General features: G+C 40.2%; 1 protein-coding gene across 1 annotated transcript in view; it reads left to right on the top strand.

Annotated features, from left to right (window-relative positions):
• The window catches only part of LOC306700482 (uncharacterized protein), a 133556-nt gene that overhangs the window by 101462 nt on the left and 12379 nt on the right, over positions 1-19715 (top strand). The window contains exons 15-17 of the mRNA XM_079165508.1: positions 10693-10866; positions 14515-14688; positions 16167-16340. Of these exons, the coding sequence (XP_079021634.1) occupies positions 10693-10866; positions 14515-14688; positions 16167-16340 (522 nt within the window). The remainder of the gene's footprint in view (positions 1-10692; positions 10867-14514; positions 14689-16166; positions 16341-19715) is intronic.

Below are 19715 nucleotides of genomic sequence, written 5' to 3'. Positions count from 1 at the left end.
TTACCTAAAGTGTTTTAAACATGCACATGGTTGTGGTCAGTCATCTAGCCATGATGGTTCTGTTTCTATAGAGGAGCAGGACTTTTATTTTGTAGAGAAAATCAAGACAAGTTTTTGTGTAATTTTCGTTTTATTTCTGTATATTGTTTAGTATTCTCTCTGTAGTGAGACGTGTGAAGAGGCCTTGGCTGTTTGTACTGTTGAACCCTCTGCAGTGTAATGACTGCGTGGTTCCACTAGAGGGCAGTGTGACAGCAGAACACAGAGGACACCTTCAGTCCACAGCAGCTGACTCGTGTTTGTGTTCCAGCTCCACCTGTCCACACACCTGCTCAGCTTCAGCTCCTGATTGGCTGCTAAACAACAGGAACAATAATTGTAACACACTGGAACCTTCCACAATAACGATGAACACAAACGCAGCGTGTTTATTCTCATTAACACGCCTCCATTGTTGTGCACACCAAAGAGCAAAGCTGCATGCTGTTTACAGCTTCAAGCTGTGGTTTCTACGTGATCTTCATGGTTACAGGTGTTTTCACAGGTTTCTCATGTTTCTTTAGTTTGTAATGATGAGTGTAATGGAGAGAACTGTGTGTAGTTATTAGTAAAAAGTGTGTTTTAGTGAGTAAAGCAGAACTGCTCAGTAGAAACATGAGTTAGTTACTTTTCAATCACCAGTTTTTGTCTCTTGACAAGTGGAAAGAAACTGTAAAAGAAAAAGTCCTGATGTGAGAATGACGTCAGTGCATTGAGAGAAAAAAGGTTTAGTTTTAATTCTTTAATTCTTAAAACATTAACGTTACACTTTTCCCTCTAAATATTACATTTCAACTGTAAAATATCTTGATATATATATACACATACATACATACATACATGCATGTTTATATATATATATATATATATATATATATATATATATATATATATAAACATCATGCCAAAGACAGAGTGGGATTAATGTGAGATATCAGCTGTAAAGTGTTGAACATGAGCTGATAGAGAGGAGGAAGTTCAGTGTGGAAAGAGGAAGACTGAAGGAGTGGTAGAAACAGGAGGGAGTGGAGCATCAACGGACTGTTAGAGAGACAAACAAGTTCAGTCACGTTCATTTAATCCCCGCCCTTCAGATAAACTTCTACCAGGAAGTTAAAATGAGGAAACGGTCAGATGAACACAGCCCGCTGCTCCACTACGAGGTAAACTTTTCATAGCTTCTCAGCTAACGCGAGCTAAGTGACAGTTTGAACATGTTGGGACCTTTTTGGGGAGTTTGTTGCTGCGCAATGTAAACGGTTCATATCGGTGTTACTCTCTTAGCCGCGTGTGAACGTAACATTACGGTAACTAACACTGCGCTCAACTCAGCAGACACTTACATGTTAGTGCGCCTCTATGCTGAGAATCACGGTAAACGCAGCTCCAAGACATCTGGGAGAAAAGAAATATTAATTAATAAAGTTAATGAAAGGTTAATTTAACTTTACAGATTAACTGCTTCTCGCCTGTAAAGTAGAGATAAGGCGGAAGCAGCAGGGGCGTTTTCAGCCTTCAGAGAATAAACAGGAAGTCAAAGAAACACTCACTTCCTGTTAGATCTGTAGGCTACTTGTAGTTCACAGACTTCATTTGGATTCATTCATTCATGTGTGTTTGTAAATATATATTTATGTGGAAACTTGCGTTCTATCTGTGAAACATTTTCATGCTCGTTTTGATGTTTTCTATAAATAAGCTTTATTATTATCAACAACACAAGATTATGTTTTTAGATTAAACTTTTGTTGCACAACATGAGACTAATAGCCAACAATCGAGCGTTAAAAACTACAATTACACAGAAAAATAGGATTTTCTACAAAACCTGGTGAGTGTTGTCAAATCTAAGAGCCAATCAGCTCTTTGATCAGGAGACAGCCAGGTGTTCCTTTATGAGTTGATGATGAATGTTTGTGATAAACTGAAGGATGAAGTGTTTCTTTATGTGTTGATGATGTTCAGAAACAGAGAGAGACATTTAAAGACATTATCTGCTCAACACCAGTGTCCATTAAACCAGTAACACTTCTTTAATGCTCCTTTTGTATTTCTTCTTATCTGTTTACAGAAATTCTCTCTCGTCAACGGAGTTTAAAAGTTTTGCCAGAAATCTCCCATAAAGTTCAGCAGCAGAAAACACGTTCTCTGGCGGCCATATTACTTTGCACCCACGGGCGACATGTGTCATAACAACCCGTCATCAGAACTTTAGTGCCAAACGGTTTGATGATGTCAGCAAATCTGGAGAGCTTTTGTCAGCTTTACTACAGAGACTGCTCACAGAAGTGACCACAGACGATGCTTCCACAACGGTAATAAACCTTTATGTAGTGACACGGTAGAGGTCTGTGATTTGATTTTGTTCTAATTATTTAAGATATTGTCTCGGGGAATGATTCATATTTTAAAAAATACTAAAATTGTATTCTAAAGTGACTTCAAACACCTCATGATGAATATAAAATGTGTTATAAAGAATGTGTTGGTCTCCACTGAGACAGGAAGAAGGCTCATGACCCCGGGGAGGAGCAGCCGTCCCACTGTGCTTTGTGTCGGGACGTCCTGAAGGATCCAGTCTCTACCAGCTGTGGACACTGGTTCTGCAGACGGTGCATCACCTCGTACTGGGACCAGTCTGCTTCATCGGGGGACTCCTCCTGTCCCCAGTGTGGAGAAAGATCTGGACTGCAGACAGCCATTGGGACCAGCACTGTGCAAAGTAAGATGTCTCTCTGCTGCATGGAGACACCAAGAAATGATTCATAGATGTGGCTTCAACCATTTTTATTAATACATGTATTAGTTTATGGCCCTCATGGGATTACAAGACACCACGATTTTACATACATGAGGGGCAAGTAGGTAAACAGGTAGATAGGTAGGTAGACCAGCAGTTAGATAAACAGACAGGAAGGTAGGTAGAGAGGCCATTTAACAGACAGCCACAGATACCTGATTTTCTGTCCTTGTTTTGTCCGAGCATTTGATTGTCTCACATTTCTCCTTGTCATTCAGGAGATAGTGGTCTACAGGAGGTTTTAGATGAACACAAGATCAGTCTGAGGGAGAGCTGTGAACATGTGACTGAAGGAACTGATAAAACAGGAAGTGGAACCCCCCTTAACAGGATCTACACTGAGCTCTACATCACAGAGGGACAGAGTGAAGAGGTGAACACCCAACATGAGGTGAGGCAGCTTGAGTCAGCTTCCAAGAAGAAGAGCCTCCATGACACTCCGATCGAGTGCCACGACATCTTTAAAGCCTCACCTGACAAACAGAGACCCATCAGAGTCGTTCTGACGAACGGCGTCGCCGGCGTTGGAAAAACCTTCTTGGTGCAGAAGTTCACTCTGGACTGGGCCGAGGGTTCGGAAAACCAAGATGTCAGTCTGGTGGTTCTGCTTTCGTTCAGGGAGCTGAACTTGATCAAAGATGAGCAGTACAGTCTTCTCGAGCTGCTCCATGTTTTCCATCCAACATTACAGAAGATCACAGCAGAGAAGCTCTCGGTCTGTAAAGTTCTGTTCATCTTTGATGGTCTGGATGAAACCAGACTTTCATTGGATTTCATCAACAAAGAGGTCGTGTCTGATGTCACTCAGAAGGCATCGGTCAACGTGCTGCTGATGAACCTCATCGAGGGGAAGCTGCTTCCCTCGGCTCTCGTCTGGATAACTTCCAGACCTGCAGCAGCCAATCAGATCCCTCCTTCACGTGTTGACAGGGTAACAGAAGTACGAGGCTTCACCGACCCCCAGAAGGACGAGTACTTCAGGAAGAGGTTCAGTGATGAAGAGCTGTCCAGCAGAATCATCTCACACATCAAGACATCCAGGAGCCTCCACATCATGTGTCTAATCCCAGTCTTCTGCTGGATCACTGCTACAGTTCTGGACCACATGTGGATTACAGACCAGAGAGGAGAGCTGCCCAAGACCCTGACTGACATGTACTCACACTTCCTGCTGGTCCAGACAAAGAGGAAGAAGCAGAAGTACCATGAGGGACATGAGACGAGTCCTCAGGAGCTGACGGCGGCTGACAGGGAAGTTCTTCTGAAGCTGGGGAGGCTGGCGTTTGAACATCTGGAGAAAGGAAACATCATGTTCTACCAAGAAGACCTGGAGCAGTGTGGTCTTGATGTCACGGAGGCCTCGGTGTTCTCAGGAGTTTGTACAGAGATCTTCAAAAGAGAGAGCGTGATCTTCGGGAAAACTGTCTACTGCTTTGTTCATCTGAGTGTTCAAGAGTTTCTGGCTGCAGTCTACATGTTCCACTGTTTCACAAACAGGAAGACAGAGGTACTGGAGGACTTCTTTTCATCCCTGGATAAGGAGGAGGAGGAGAAGGAGAAGAAGGAGGAGGAGGAGGAGGAGGAGGATGAGGATGATGATGATGATGACAGTCTTCATACTGATTCATTGAGGGATGATTACACATCTCTGGATGTCTTCCTGAGGAGAGCCATGGAGAAATCCCTCAAAAGTAAAAATGGCCACCTGGACCTGTTTGTCCGCTTCCTTCATGGCCTCTCTCTGGAGTCCAACCAGAGACTCTTAGGAGGCCTGCTGGGTCGGACGGACAACAGTCCAGAAATCATCCAGAGAGCCATCAACAACCTGAAGGAGATGCACAGTTATAAGATCTCTCCTGACAGAAGCATCAACATCTTCCACTGTCTGACAGAGATGAACGACCACTCGGTGCATCAGGAGATCCAAGAGTTCCTGAAGTCGGAGAACCGATCGGAGAAAGAACTCTCAGAGATCCACTGCTCAGCTCTGGCCTACATGCTGCAGATGTCAGAGGAGGTTCTGGATGAGTTGGACCTGAGGAAGTACAACACCTCAAAAGAGGGTCAACGGAGACTCATTCCAGCTGTGAGGAACTGCAGGAAAGCTGTGTAAGTACAGATGTGATTAACTTAATAAATCAGTTTAGATAAGTAGTTTAAATCTTCAAATATACAAACTATCACACCAATGCACACTTGAAACACACTTGAAAAGATGAAGGTGACTGCAAATGACAAGATAATACAAAATGTAAACCGTACTTCTTTTTTTCAAAATGAACCAAAAAACTGGCAATGAGGAAGATCTTGGGTACATAATGAGATTAAATATGACACCATTTTTAAATCATAACCTCTAAACCAAAAATAAATCTATTACACTATTACTAAGCTTTTTTACAAGATATTTAGTCAGTGCTGATCTAGACCCCTTCTCCCAGATATGGCGGGAAACCAAACGCCGTTGTGTTCATAACATCATCCGGCGGTGCTCGGTGAACGTATTCACTGTATCTAGCAAGACACATGTTGCCTGGTTTACTACAGCTGTGTGAACTCAAAATAAACAGATTTAACTGAAATTCATTCGCAATCACCAGATAACAACGATGCCAAAATAACAACATAATGATTAGGGGTGGGAATCACCAGAGGTCCCGCGATACGATATTATCACGATACTGCAATATGCTGAGTATTGCGATAACATACAGGACTGTCTCAGAAAATTAGAATATTGTGATAAAGTTCTTTATTTTGTGTAATGCAATTAAAAGAACAAAAATGTCATGCATTCTGGATTCATTACAAATCAACTGAAATATTGCAAGCCTTTTATTCTTTTAATATTGCTGATTATGGCTTACAGCTTAAGAAAACTCAAATATCCTATCTCTAAATATTAGAATATCATGAAAAAGTCTACTAGTAGGGTATTCAACTAATCACTTGAATCGTCTAATTAACTCGAAACACCTGCAAGGGTTTCCTGAGCCTTGAAAAACACTCAGCTTGGTTCAGTAAACTAAATCACACGTATGGGGATTATCACAATATTCTAATTTTCTGAGACAGTCCTGTATATTGCGATTTTTTACTTTTTTCAACCACAAATGATGTCCCCAAAGGAAAACTTTGTCAACATGTTTTATCGAATAAGATAACGTTTTCAGTCTGTTCATCTCACTTCAATCATTTTTATTGCAGCAAAATGGGATTGTCAAGCAGACAGACTGACCAACACTGTCATAAAATCCTGTCATAAATGTTGCACCTGACAAACTGAACTGTTTGTATTACAGTCTACATAGTCCAACTTAACTGAATGCAAACATGTCTATAACTTATATAAGTACGATATAAGAGTTATATAACTCAGTATAACTTGCGATGCGTGGACGTCGAGGGCAGAGAGACGGTTATGCGCTGCACTCTCCCCATGAGCCTGGCTGCTGTTGGCAGATTTAACGCACGTTGTGAGGCCAGATTGAGCGTGTGAGCGAAACACTTCACATGCAGGAATCCCGCTAACTGAACGGCAACGCCCACGTTAGAAGCGTTGTCGGTTACAACCACCAGGTCTTTGTCGGCAATCCCCCATTCTTGTGCTGCATTCAGCAGGTCTGTCATGTTTGCCCCGGTGTGACTTACGTGTCCTGCTCTAGTTTGGAGAACGTGAGACAGCAGTCGCCAGTCCTCTGTGAGATATTGTGCTGTTATAGTCACAGAGGAATCCACTGCGCTTGACGTCAACGCATCGCAAGTTAATGCAACTCTTTCTGCTGTACTCAAAGATTCCTCCACTTTAAGCTGCACTTCTCTGTAGAGCTTGGGCACGGCTGTGTCTGTGAAGAAACGCCGTGACGGAGTCATATCCATGTGTCCTATTCATGTCCTTCTTCCCTTCCTTGTTATCAAATCCAAAATAAGTCCAGACGTCTGATTGTAACGCGGACGGCGCATTTCTGATTTCTTTCTCCGATTGATGTCTCTATCTTTGTTTTGACCATCTTCCTACCAATCACACTGACCCGGGAGCTCTGCTGACCTCACCAGAAAACAACTCAGCACCATCTAGTGGACTGAAAAAGCAATTGATTTTATTTTTCTAGTACCAAAAAGTGTATAGTTTATATAATAAAAGATCGATGCTTGGCTTCCGTGTATCGATACAATATCGTGATACTATGCTGTATCGATTATTTCCCCACCCCTAATAATGATGTTGATTTGTAAAAAGTCTGAATTCATGCCTTGTTCGGTCTGGCAGCATTACGACAGGAAAACAACTTTTTAAATGCTTGTTTTCTGAATGGAGTTCAGTTTGATTCGTGCTAGGCTATGCTAACATTATAGCAGCAGCTATAGTCTGTGGATTATACACATACATTAATATATTTATACACATTTCTGTCTGCTTTGAGATAATGCAGAGCAGAGGTCCCCAACCTTTTTTGCGCGACGGACCGGTTTCATGTCAGACAATATTTTCACGGACCGGCATTCAAGGTGTGGCGGATAAACACGACGAAATAAAATGATACGACCGGCATGAAAACAAATATAAAATGCATAAATAAATACAACTCACAATAACGCTGAATCAGTGGGAGTGGTTGGGGACCACTGATGTAGAGCTCTTGGTGACGACTCTTTTCCTCCAATTTTTGTAATTAGTTGTAATATTAAAAATCTAATATGGGAAATTATTTTGTCATTGTCATCAAATGCATAAAGTAAATATAAAGTGTCCTCTTTCATCATTACATCTAACAAATATTTGTGCCATGACAGACTTAATGACTGTGGACTTTCGGAGACTCACTATGAAGTCATTGCCTCAGCTCTGAAGTCCAACCCGTCACATCTGAGAGAGCTGGACCTGAGTCAAAACACCCTGAAGGATTCAAGAGTGGAGCTGCTGTGTGCTGGACTGGAGAGTCCACACTGTAGACTGAAGACACTGAGGTCAGTTCACTGACTGTACATGGTCTCGTTGTTTTTGTATATCTTCAAATCCTTGACTGAGGTTTCCCCAAGGAGCAACCTCCAGTTCCTAAATGTGAAGCCAAAGCTTCATGTGTTAAAGCTGCATTCTCTCTAATGTCCACCAGGGGGCGACTCCTCTGGTTGTATAGAAGTCTATGTGAAAATGACTCTACTTCTCTCTTGATTTATTACCTCAGTAAACATTGTAAACATGAGTTTATGGTCTCAATCTCTAGTTTCAAGTCCTCTTCAATATAGCATGATGTTCATTTAGTAAATGATGGTCCATTTAGAGTCAAATAGACCAGTGTTTTTCAACCTTTTCTGAGCCGCGGCACATTTTTTACATTAAAAACCAGAAAAGTTACAAAGTGACACCTTTCAGCATAATACAGCATATATGCCATGGTGTCAAACTCAATCACAGAGAGGGCCAACATTTAAAATTGGGACTTCGTTGAGGGCCAAATAGGGTCAACATTTAATAAACAGGATATAATGGTTATTGGACAAAGTGAAAAAATAAATAGGCTACATTATTGTATGCATATGGCATCTTCTATGGCATCTAAGTGCATCCACACATTCAGAGCGTTTGAGCAGCATGTAGGCTGAGTTGAGGCATCGTTTCAGGGGTTTGAATCTTGGAAACTGTGCAGCGCCCACAGAGTCACACTTTGCCTTCAGTGTGTTGTTACACTGGAGGTCTATCAGCTCCATTCTATTGTGCACAGGTGCTCTTAACACGTCAACTGCAGCTATGGAAGCCCATTCCTGCCAGCAAAAAAAAAAAAAAAGATTACAAAAAAAAATAAAAAAATGAACACACCCCAAAAAGATTTCACATTTTTGGGGGCAGGCAAAAAAAACTGATTATTATTATTTTTACTGTTTTTCTGCCAGCAAAACCCCCCCCAAAAAACAAAACATGTTTCCAGTTGCTGTTTATTGAAGGTCGCAACCTCAGCCACATTGGTTTTATTCTTTATATTCCAGAGCTGCTTCTTGCTTAAAATTATATTCAAGGGTGTGTTTGCTCAGTACAATCCATGTGAAACATCAAGCAATTGAAGTATTTCATCTGTTGTAAAGCCACGTTTAGAAGTCTTCAATGTACTCACAATCCATCAGTGGAGGGCCGTGGATTTGATACCTGGGCCTTCAGTGTTGTTCTACACTTCTAATAACCTCATTATGACGTCACAGCTACGGGTTATTATTTGTTTTGTGTAAAAGCCGCATATTCAATTTCATTGAACAGTAGAGGTAAACAAACGAAGTTCACTTACCAAATGCTGTCTATCTTCCTTTCTTTGTTGACAAAGAGTTTAATCCCAGTACATCAGTTCCAGTAAGAAGTCCTTCTCCATTCATCGAGCCTCCACAGTTGTATTTCGCCGGGGTCGTCGGCAGCGGGGTGGTCGTCTTCGGCCGTGGACCGGCGAAGGGCGGGCCGCGTTTGTGGAGCTGTTTCCCTGCGAACGTGGTCGTTGAGTTGTAGATCCACTCGAGTCTCTCCAAAAGTACCGACGCTCAGTTAAAATGAAACACATTCACAGCCATAACATGTGCAACGCTTCTCCGACGCTGCATACAAATCCTTTTCCTGGCTGGTCAGGGCTGCTAGCTGTGGGGTCGTTTCTTACTGTCCAGTTTGTTCAGAAATGTCCTTCTTGAGAAAAGCGTTCCCAGTAACTCCGCCACTAAATCCGTTTCTCCTCCTTCCGCCATTTCATATTAAAAAAACAAAGCTAGGTGAAATGTCTTTGAAATATTTCCACTTGAACTCTGTCTGCTACAACCAAAGCTCTGCTAGCAAGCATTATGTTTCGCGGGCACATAGTCACGTGTCCGCCCACTGACCAATCACAGCACACTATGCACCTTGCGGCAGAGAGGCATCTGGACTCTGAGCTTACGTAACTAGGCCTGCAAACCGCTCTGGTGCGTCCATGAATCCCAAACTAAAGATCTGATTGGTTGAATCAACAATATCGTCCCCATTCAACTTAAACTGCACATGGATTCACTGGTGAGTCTGCAGGCTGGGGCCTCTCTTCTACCTAGAGACACAGAGGTGAACTCTGATTGGATAAAAGCTCTACTTAAAACAAGCTGCACTGAAGCAGAGCAACTGAGGAACACAGTAGCTGTGCAATGAGAAAATAAGATAATGGGAACAATATTTTTATAAATTATAATACAGAAAAAATATTAAGTTATAAAATAGCTATAACTTTGGGATTCTGTTTAGGCCAGCAGAGAAGGCTTTGCAGGCCCTGACGGCCCACCACTGTTATCTACAGTCTGTGGGGTTCACATTTTTGGTTCATAGATTTTTCTGAGCACAAAGAAATGTGTCTGTTGTTCCAAATGGCTGAACAAAACAACAAGTAGAGGCAGTGAATGTCCACAGACTCACGTTTATTTTCATTTTTATGAAGCTATTTGATGCTTAAACTGAAGCTGCTTTGATGTTATGACTCCACTATTCCTAAAATACATAACTTTTGTTCACATATTGTCCTAAAATTTCCTCCTGACACATTTGGTATCTTTGTTAACTTTGTGTTCTTGAGTGGAATCTTCAATGAGTTTCTGTGTTTTTATGTCTTTGTGTTGGGCTGACATGAGTGTAGATGGAGCTGGCAGAGTTCAAGTGAAGTCACTTGGTCTTTATTGAAGCAGCAGCACGTTGTCATTAGTATTAATGAGAGCTCTTATTCACTTCTTGTGCCTCACAGTTTTTAACCTGCATTCAGCTCATATGTTTGGAGTTTCCATTTTCTAAACGTCTCCGTTCTAAACGCCTGACACTGAATGAACATTGTCCTCTAAACTTACATCATTTATCCTTCATTCAGACTGAAGGACTGCAGGTTGTCAGAGGTCAGCTGCTCTTCTCTGGCCTCAGCTCTGAAGTCCAACTCGTCACCTCTGAGAGAGCTGGACCTGAGTCACAACGACCTGAAGGATTCAGGAGTGAAGCTGCTGTGTGACCTTCTGGAGAGTCCAGACTGCAGACTGGAGACTCTGAGGTCAGTCCAACATTCTTTCCTCCTGTGCAGACATAAAGCTGATATTATACTGATCTTAAAGGACCTTAAAGCCTCAGCGGTAGTAAAAGTTCATTAACTGTGGCAGAGAAACGTTGAGCTATAGATTTAAATAAAACATATTTATTCATTTATTGCCTAACATTTGCTCCATCCCACATGGGATTACAAGACAACACTTTTTTCCAGACATCTTCTGGTCTTGAAAATACAAAACATGTAGAAGAAAATAAAAACTAAAACTTGGTAAAGAGCTTTTGTTTTCCTCTTCTTCAGACTTTCTGCAGATACCTGGCTAAGTTATATGTTCCACTTTTAAACAGCCATCTCAGTCTTTGTGCATCATCCATATTTATAAAATCTATGTTTGACTTACCAAACAAAGCATCGCAGTGTTCACGGTGAAAAAGGAGAGTAGAAAACAAAATGGAACTCGTTGTTTATATCGTTTAGAGCAGTGATTCTCAACTGGTGGGTCGCGACCCAAAAGTGGGTCACGGACCTTTGACTGGGGAAAAATCCCCAAAATCCTGTGCTTTTATTTTGAAGGGGATTTTTTATGCAGGAGTTATTCACACTCCTTAACAGTATTTGGTGTTAATGCCTTGTAATGCTAATATACACCCGCCATTTCACAGTATAGAAGAACACCCACAAAGTTTGTTTTCATCCTAAATGAGCGAAACGCAAGTACGACACCGACTACCTGAGGTATGGATTTTCTTACATAGAGGACAAAAACCTCAGTGTGTTTTGTGCAGCGAGGTTCTGGCACAAGAAAGCATGAAGCTGTTTTACTCGTTTACGTGAAACATGTGGGACGGGGACTTACAGGAACAATTTCTCTGCACAAGAGAGCTCCTACACTACGACTGCAGAGGACATTTTCAGCTCAGGTTCAAACTGCTCCATCTTTACATTAAATACATCTGAGAAGTTGAACATTCGGGTCGCGGCTTGTCATTAAGGGGTGATGGTGGGTCCCACAGCCAGACCAGTTTAGAACCACTGGGAGAAGAATGCCAGCACTAATTCTGAAGGTTTCTGCTTTTAGGGGAGTGTTTGGCTTGTGCTCTCGGTCGCAGTTTTCAACAGTTTTCAACAGCCCTCGTCCCACAGCAGTCTTCTGCAGACCAGTGTTATTGGGAACTTCATTTTACGAGACAGTGTCGTGCTGGTGTGTCCAACATGCTAAAGAGCTGGTAGTCTGTTGCATTGGTTCCCAACTCAATTCAGCCTGACGGTCTGCCCCCCCCACAGCTCCAGAGATCAATCTGAGGGGTCACGAGACCGGTAACATGGCAGCAAAGAAGAAAAGAGAACCAAGTAATCTGGTTTTTGCTCTTGTTTTGTGAGATTAGGGAACATTTTTTAAATATTCTAGAGTCAAACTTTCTGTTACTCAATGGGAATAAAACTGAAGTCATTTTATTTGGACCACAGCATTTGACCAACATTATGTCTTCTCATCTTGACCTTTGACCTCTTCTGTTTAACCATTCAAATCAGGATTTAAGTGTGACAATTAAATCAATGAGGTAGGTAAATTAGGCTTAATGTTCAATAAGAATAAACCGAACATCTTTATTTTTTAAATTGTCATTATTTATTGCCTCGTGATCAACACATGCTCACTCTTCCATGTAGGTATGTTTAGTTCTTAAATGACACAAATATAACAAGTAAATACATGATGTATACAACTAATGCAAATTAACCATAAACATCAAATATCAGATGAAATAATCAGCATTAAATACATCTGTATCAATAAACTAGATAATTAACAAAGGCACAGGTGAATATGACTAAATCTATGGTTTAAATACACTTATACTGCCACCTAGTGGGAGAAAGAAACACTTACTTTGTGTGTCCTTACAGGCTACACTCTGCGTTCACTAAATCAACAGCACAACACAGTGGAAGCACAACTATCAGTGCAACAGCAACATCTCTGTGAACACAAACATGACTTTGATTAAACTATATCACGAACTGTGTTGCATCAAACAATGCACCGATTAATGGAACAGTTGATTATTGCTGTGTGCATTGATAAATGAATATTAAACAGCATGTAGTCAACTAGTGATGCTAACACACTCCCATCGGCCGAGATTTATTTATTTATTTATTAATTTCTTGCATACGGTCATTATATTGCCTTCACTTTTATTTTGAAATATTCTTGTTTCCGGGATACCTGTTGTGCTCTGAGTCTCGTTTTAAAGGAAAAAACAAAAAAGGGATTTGCAAAAACGAAATACGGCTCGTTATTTGACTTTGGTTCTTTGGTTTTTCCGTTTTTTAATTCAGAACCAGAAACGGAAATACTACCTTCCATTTCCGTTTTCCCGTTTTTGGTTTGAAACGAAAAACGAGAATACCATGGTATTCCCGTATTTAGTTTTTTTCGAATTATCGGTGAAACAGATGACTAAAACGTACACGGACCTGGTCGGCTCTTCTTCTGTCTCCTTAGTGGCCTTTTCCTCTCTGCAAAGAAGCTCTCCAGAAGTGTTTTACTCATTTTCGCTAGTTTGTGGGCTTCACTTTTGAGGTAACGTATCACGTGACCGAGACAAGCGTCTTGCCAAGTGTCAAGAGACTCAGGCGGATGAAATTGCGAGAGAATCCGGTCATTTTTCAAAATAAAACATAAAAAATAAAATCAATAAAACGGGAATAATTTAATATTTATTCTTTCTGTGCGGCCCGGTACCGGTCCGCGGCCCGGTGGTTGGGGACCACTGGTTTAGAGAACACATCGGACGGATCGGCTTTTCTTCTTCTACAATCTAGACCAAGATAGTTTCAACAGTCGAAGGTAAAATACCAGATGACATATGATCATATTCAACATAATCCTCTGAACCATATTCAGTTTTTATCATCGTAAAAATACACAACTTTGGAAAACACAGATTCTGTAAAAAACAACAAAGTTGAGCTTTTTGTTATTAATAAAAGCCTGAATAAACCAAGAGTTACAGAACAATGTTCATAAATCGGTAGACTACCAACAAATATTTGTTAATATTATTATTTATTTTACATAAATAGAATATATTCTTGATTTTCATCTTGTATTCTCATCAGGTTTTCTTCAGTAAATGATAAAAGTTACTAAACACAATGAATAAATATCTCTCTATCACACAACAACAAATGTTTTCAGTATTTTGCTTTTTCATCATTTTTATGAATCTATTTGATGTTTAAACTGAAGCTGCTTTGATGTTATGACTCCACTATTCCTAAAATACATAACTTTTGTTCACATATTGTCCTAAAATGTCCTCCTGACACATTTGGTATCTTTGTTAACTTTGTGTTCTTGAGTGGAATCTTCAATGAGTTTCTGTGTTTTTATGTCTTTGTGTTGGGCTGACATGAGTTTAGATGGAGCTGGCAGAGTTCAAGTGAAGTCACTTGGTCTTTATTGAAGCAGCAGCACGTTGTCATTAGTATTAATGAGAGCTCTTATTCACTTCTTGTGCCTCACAGTTTTTAACCTGCATTCAGCTCATGTGTTTGGAGTTTCCATTTTCTAAACGTCTCCGTTCTAAACGCCTGACACTGAATGAACATTGTCCTCTAAACTTACATCATTTATCCTTCATTCAGTCTGGAGTTCTGCAGGTTGTCAGAGGTCAGCTGCTCTTCTCTGGCCTCAGCTCTGAAGTCCAACTCGTCACCTCTGAGAGTTCTGGAGCTGAGTGAAAACGACCTGAAGGATTCAGGAGTGAAGCTGCTGTGTGACCTTCTGGAGAGTCCAGACTGCAGACTGAAGACTCTGAGGTCAGTCCACGCTTCAGCTCCACGGATGAATCTTTACTACATATTATTCTTCCTCTACGTTTGTGGGTGTGAATGTGGTTCTATAACAGAAATAAGACTTCAACATTAAAATGTGGCACATTTCTACACTGATAATATTCTCACACTTAAAATGAGGCTAAACACGTGTATGCAGCAGATAAATACAAAACGCTCAACCAAAATATTATTCAAACCAAATGCTGATTATAATAAAGCCACAATTCAATTAGTTCAAAACCTGCATCCCTCACAGGCTGAATTAGCTCCAAACACTTGACTTTAAAGTGTAATAAAGTGGACTAACCCTCGGCTGCATGCACCATGAACACAAGAACCAGGTCCACTAATCTCCCACAGAACTCTAGAGAAAGACCAGTACATCTGTTGATGCTGTTCCTGAACGAGCTAAAGAAGATCAATCTATACTATTCCTATTTGTTTAATCAACCATTTAACCTCATTTATGTACAAACATAACTTACACCCATAAAGTTGTGAATTTCTTTTCTTCATATTTTATTTTTCCTGGACTAAATGTACGTTTTGTTCACCTGGGCGTGGCACCGTAGCGTGAGCTTCTGATGGCGTGTGAGCTCCGAGCATGAACAAAAGGTTTTATACTCAACGTGCTTTTAATTGCATTATTCTCTGAAACACCAGAGGACGAACAAACTAAATGAACTGTGAAGAATCAGGAAGAGAACCAGTGTAACGCCATAAACCAACCTCCACAACCAAGAGGAGGAACTGTTATCATCTGTAAACTCATATCTCATATTCATGGAGACTTTATTACCTTCATACAAACCCTGTAAAGAAGTCAAGTATTAAATGTATTATAAAGAAACAAAGGTTGAATATGCTGTAAACTATTTGATTTGGCTGTTAAATATTTACTCAAATGTAGATTTTTAAGACCTCCTGTTTCTAAAGCATCTAAAACAATGTGTCAGACATCTAAATAGTGTTTTTATCAGTAAACTATTTGTGCCTCGTCGTAGCAAAGATTCAGAGGTGCACGACCAAGCGGCGCCACCACTTGTGGAGCCTTCGTGCAGGACTCGCAGGCCGTGATTACATCATTGTTGTGGAGCGTGCCGGCTTCACTGTGGCGAGTTTAAACTAAGCTTTTAGTCTGCAGTCACAAAAGTCAACCGTCTCGTAAAGAAACTGCAGAAAATGTCCAACGTTAGCTGTTAAAGTACATCACATGTTTGGTAAACGGTAATCTGTACACAGAAGATCATCTGAACTCATATTTAACTTGATAACGTTTACTCTCTGAAGTGGAACTATTTATTGTGGTGTGTGTTTCTACTAATAATAAAATAGAGGGCGGATATCATGATGAAGATCTGCAGTAACAGAATGATGAAGTCAGCTCCACATTTAAAACATGAACACATCTGATTGGATTATAAATGGATGTTTATCTGAATCATTTATCCTTCATTCAGACTGAGGGGCTGCAAGTTGTCAGAGGTCAGCTGCTCTTCTCTGGCCTCAGCTCTGAAGTCCAACTCGTCACCTCTGAGAGTTCTGGACCTGAGTCACAACGACCTGAAGGATTCAGGAGTGAAGCTGCTGTGTGACCTTCTGGAGAGTCCAGACTGCAGACTGGAGACTCTGAGGTCAGTCCAACATTCTTTCCTCCTGTGCAGACATAAAGCTGATATTATACTGATCTTAAAGGACCTTAAAGCCTCAGCGGTAGTAAAAGTTCATTAACTGTGGCAGAGAAACGTTGAGCTATAGATTTAAATAAAACATATTTATTCATTTATTGCCTAACATTTGCTCCATCCCACATGGGATTACAAGACAACACTTTTTTCCAGACATCTTCTGGTCTTGAAAATACAAAACATGTAGAAGAAAATAAAAACTAAAACTTGGTAAAGAGCTATTGTTTTCCTCTTCTTCCAGACGTTCTGCAGATACCTGGCTAAGTTATATGTTCCACTTTTAAACAGCCATCTCAGTCTTTGTGCATCATCCATATTTATAAAATCTATGTTTGACTTACCAAACAAAGCATCGCAGTGTTCACGGTGAAAAAGGAGAGTAGAAAACACAATGGAGCTCGTTGTTTATATCGTTTAGAGCAGTGATTCTCAACTGGTGGGTCGCGACCCAAAAGTGGGTCACGGACCTTTGACTGGGGAAAAATCCCCAAAATCCTGTGCTTTTATTTTGAAGGGGATTTTTTATGCAGGAGTTATTCACACTCCTTAACAGTATTTGGTGTTAATGCCTTGTAATGCTAATATACACCCGCCATTTCACAGTATAGAAGAACACCCACAAAGTTTGTTTTCATCCTAAATGAGCGAAACGCAAGTACGACACCGACTACATGAGGTATGGATTTTCTTACATAGAGGACAAAAACCTCAGTGTGTTTTGTGCAGTGAGGTTCTGGCACAAGAAAGCATGAAGCTGTTTTACTCGTTTACGTGAAACATGTGGGACGGGGACTTACAGGAACAATTTCTCTGCACAAGAGAGCTCCTACACTACGACTGCAGAGGACATTTTCAGCTCAGGTTCAAACTGCTCCATCTTTACATTAAATTCATCTGAGAAGTTGAACATTCGGGTCGCGGCTTGTCATTAAGGGGTGATGGTGGGTCCCACAGCCAGACCAGTTTAGAACCACTGGGAGAAGAATGCCAGCACTAATTCTGAAGGTTTCTGCTTTTAGGGGAGTGTTTGGCTTGTGCTTGACATATTTTTTTTCTCGGTCGCAGTTTTCAACAGTTTTCAACAGCCCTCGTCCCACAGCAGTCTTCTGCAGACCAGTGTTATTGGGAACTTCATTTTACGAGACAGTGTCGTGCTGGTGTGTCCAACATGCTAATGAGCTGGTAGTCTGTTGCATTGGTTCCCAACTCAATTCAGCCTGACGGTCTGCCCCCCCCACAGCTCCAGAGATCAATCTGAGGGGTCACGAGACCGGTAACATGGCAGCAAAGAAGAAAAGAGAACCAAGTAATCTGGTTTTTGCTCTTGTTTTGTGAGATTAGGGAACATTTTTTAAATATTCTAGAGTCAAACTTTCTGTTACTCAATGGGAATAAAACTGAAGTCATTTTATTTGGACCACAGCATTTGACCAACATTATGTCTTCTCATCTTGACCTTTGACCTCTTCTGTTTAACCATTCAAATCAGGATTTAAGTGTGACAATTAAATCAATGAGGTAGGTAAATTAGGATTAATGTTCAATAAGAATAAACCGAACATCTTTATTTTTTAAATTGTCATTATTTATTGCCTCGTGATCAACACATGCTCACTCTTCCATGTAGGTATGTTTAGTTCTTAAATGACACAAATATAACAAGTAAATACATGATGTATACAAGTAATGCAAATTTACCATGAACATCAAATATCAGATGAAATAATCAGCATTAAATACATCTGTATCAATAAACTAGATAATTAACAAAGGCACAGGTGAATATGACTGAATCTATGGTTTAAATACACTTATACTGCCACCTAGTGGGAGAAAGAAACACTTACTTTGTGTGTCCTTACAGGCTACACTCTGCGTTCACTAAATCAACAGCACAACACAGTGGAAGCACAACTATCAGTGCAACAGCAACATCTCTGTGAACACAAACATGACTTTGATTAAACTATATCACGAACTGTGTTGCATCAAACAATGCACCGATTAATGGAACAGTTGATTATTGCTGTGTGCATTGATAAATGAATATTAAACAGCATGTAGTCAACTAGTGATGCTAACACACTCCCATCGGCCGAGATTTATTTATTTATTTATTAATTTCTTGCATACGGTCATTATATTGCCTTCACTTTTATTTTGAAATATTCTTGTTTCCGGGATACCTGTTGTGCTCTGAGTCTCGTTTTAAAGGAAAAAACAAAAAAGGGATTTGCAAAAACGAAATACGGCTCGTTATTTGACTTTGGTTCTTTGGTTTTTCCGTTTTTTAATTCAGAACCAGAAACGGAAATACTACCTTCCATTTCCGTTTTCCCGTTTTTGGTTTGAAACGAAAAACGAGAATACCATGGTATTCCCGTATTTAGTTTTTTTCGAATTAACGGTGAAACAGATGACTAAAACGTACACGGACCTGGTCGGCTCTTCTTCTGTCTCCTTAGTGGCCTTTTCCTCTCTGCAAAGAAGCTCTCCAGAAGTGTTTTACTCATTTTCGCTAGTTTGTGGGCTTCACTTTTGAGGTAACGTATCACGTGACCGAGACAAGCGTCTTGCCAAGTGTCAAGAGACTCAGGCGGATGAAATTGCGAGAGAATCCGGTCATTTTTCAAAATAAAACATAAAAAATAAAATCAATAAAACGGGAATAATATAATATTTATTCTTTCTGTGCGGCCCGGTACCGGTCCACGGCCCGGTGGTTGGGGACCACTGGTTTAGAGAACACATCGGACGGATCGGCTTTTCTTCTTCTACAATCTAGACCAAGATAGTTTCAACAGTCGAAGGTAAAATACCAGATGACATATGATCATATACAACATAATTCTCTGAACCATATTCAGTTTTTATCATCGTAAAAATACACAACTTTGGAAAACACAGATTCTGTAAAAAACAACAAAGTTGAGCTTTTTGTTATTAATAAAAGCCTCAATAAACCAAGAGTTGTAGAACAATGTTCATAAATCGTTAGACCACGAACAAATATTTGTTTATATTATTATTTATTTTACATAAATATAATATATACTTGATGTTCATCTTGTATTCTCATCAGGTTTTCTTCAGTAAATGATAAAAGTTACTAAACACAATGAATAAATATCTCTCTATCACACAACAACAAATGTTTTCAGTATTTTGCTTTTTCCTCATTTTTATGAATCTATTTGATGCTTAAACTGAAGCTGCTTTGATGTTATGACTCCACTATTCCTAAAATACATAACTTTTGTTCACATATTGTCCTAAAATGTCCTCCTGACACATTTGGTATCTTTGTTAACTTTGTGTTCT

Source organism: Pholis gunnellus, assembly GCF_910591455.1.
Source record: "Pholis gunnellus genome assembly, chromosome: 8".
NCBI lineage: Eukaryota > Metazoa > Chordata > Actinopteri > Perciformes > Pholidae > Pholis > Pholis gunnellus.
The sequence above is the reverse complement of the archived record's forward strand: the minus strand, read 5'-3'. Positions and strand labels throughout refer to the sequence as shown.